Source organism: Otolemur garnettii, unplaced genomic scaffold, assembly GCF_000181295.1.
Source record: "Otolemur garnettii isolate 467f Iridium unplaced genomic scaffold, OtoGar3 scaffold00095, whole genome shotgun sequence".
NCBI classification, from domain to species: domain Eukaryota; kingdom Metazoa; phylum Chordata; class Mammalia; order Primates; family Galagidae; genus Otolemur; species Otolemur garnettii.
The window spans coordinates 2,067,194-2,069,029 of NW_003852490.1; the positions used below are offsets into that span (position 1 = coordinate 2,067,194).

Consider the following 1,836-nt stretch of genomic DNA (forward strand, 5'->3'; position numbering starts at 1 on the left):
TGATGGAAGTATTTCAGATTGCATGTGAAAACCCTACACTGTACCCCAGAAGTGCATTAATGTACATAGTTACCATTCAATAAAAAAAAAAATTTAAAAAAAAAAAAGGTAGGAGGAAGGAAACTGAGAGATCAGAGAGGCCAAAGAGAGTTTCAAGGAGCATGGTTGGTAGTGTGTTAATACTATGGAGACGAGAACTCACCACACACTGGATTTAGGGATGTGGAAGTAGCGGTCATAGATATTAATAACAAGAGCAACTGTAGTGGAATGAGGGGTGAAGAAATGGAGACTATCAGAGTTTGCATTCAGAATCATCTTTCTGTCCTGGTTCCAGCCCTGGCAGTATCAGGGTTTGAGGAGACTGCTTCCCAGTAGCAGCAGGGGTTAAATACACTCTGATACCGTGTGGATGGTGTGGCTCATCAGTTAGGCAATCTGCTTGGAGAAGGCAGTCAACACAAACAGGCAAGTCTAGTTATGCTGAGCAGGAGTGTTTCTTGAAGAACAGGACTAAGCAGATACTGCTCCAAGGGGCAGGTGACACTCCTTAGGGGCAGGCAGCCTTGTCAGGGATCACAGAGATCTGAGGTCAACTGGGGTCAGGTAGGGAGGAGCAGACACCACGGGGCAGTCCACAACTGGGGCAGCCTCAGGCAACACACTTGTCTGGACACCTGAATGCCTCAAAACAATGTTTCTGATGCTGGTGAGCCTTTTGTCTCTCCTCTGCATGTAAGACCAGAAATTTCAGGTGTCAGTGTCTGTGTAGAGTTTGTAGAGCTCCTGCAATTCTTTATGGATCATAATCTATCCCTTTTGATGAGAAATGCCTTATACTGGCTAAAGAGAGCCCCGGCTTCTCAGAGAAAACCTGTTTGTGTCAGGACTGCCCCTCGGCCCTAGGCTTTCATAGGTCTCCCCACTCTTGGAGGCAGAGCTAGAAGCTTCCAGAGCCCCCACATACACATGGTCATAGTGCCACCTTTTCCTTTTTGCCTGGTGGTATTCTTATATGAATAAGGATTCCATTTCCCTTTGTTTTAGGTTCTTTCTCATTACCGAGGTTCACATTTCCTCAGCCATCTCCTCAAACCAGTGCTTCTCAAACTTGAGCACAAGGGCATCAGAATCAGCCAGGGGGGTTGTTAAACCACTGGGCCCCACGGGGGTTTTCTGCATTCAGGTCTGTGGGTATGGAATACGATCCAATAATTTGCGTTCCTAACAACTGCCCTGTGGTGCTGACCTTACTTCTGCAGAGACTACACCCCAAAGATTCCTGCAAGCCAGCTGCTGTCACTAGTGGTGGAAAGATGTCCTTGGTGGGAAAAGAAGAGTGATTCTAGCACAAACAAATTTGAAGTGCTTGATACTACACACACTTGAAAACGTTCTAAACTCATATTTACTCTGTCATTACTCAGTTTGGGGGCACAGTAACAAAATTAAGTCTCTCTTTTAAAATCTTCTTTGCTTTTCTCTTCTTCCAAAGGGGTGTCTGAAGATGAATCCAGATGACAGATTGACCTGTGCCCAGCTCCTGGAGAGCTCCTACTTTGATTCTTTTCAAGAGGACCAAATTAAAAGAAAAGCACGTAACGAGGGAAGAAATAGAAGGCGTCAGCAGGTACCTCCACTCAAAAGTTAAAGTGCTATAAAAATAAGTGTTCGTTTGTTTTTGTTTTTCTACCTTTCAGTGTGAGACTAGGCGGACACCAAGACTTTTCCTTTGTGCCGGTTTAGATGTATTTGTTTATCTTAATAAATATTGGTGATTGATGTAATAAAAACCATAGAGTTATGATTTACCACAGACTGTTGCAAAATCTTATT

General features: G+C 44.1%; 1 protein-coding gene across 1 annotated transcript in view; it reads left to right on the forward strand.

Annotated features, from left to right (window-relative positions):
• CDKL4 (cyclin dependent kinase like 4) overlaps positions 1-1,836 on the forward strand; it is a 63,716-nt gene that overhangs the window by 59,533 nt on the left and 2,347 nt on the right. The window contains exon 8 of the mRNA XM_023516668.1: positions 1,496-1,630. Coding sequence (XP_023372436.1) covers positions 1,496-1,630 — 135 coding nt within the window. The remainder of the gene's footprint in view (positions 1-1,495; positions 1,631-1,836) is intronic.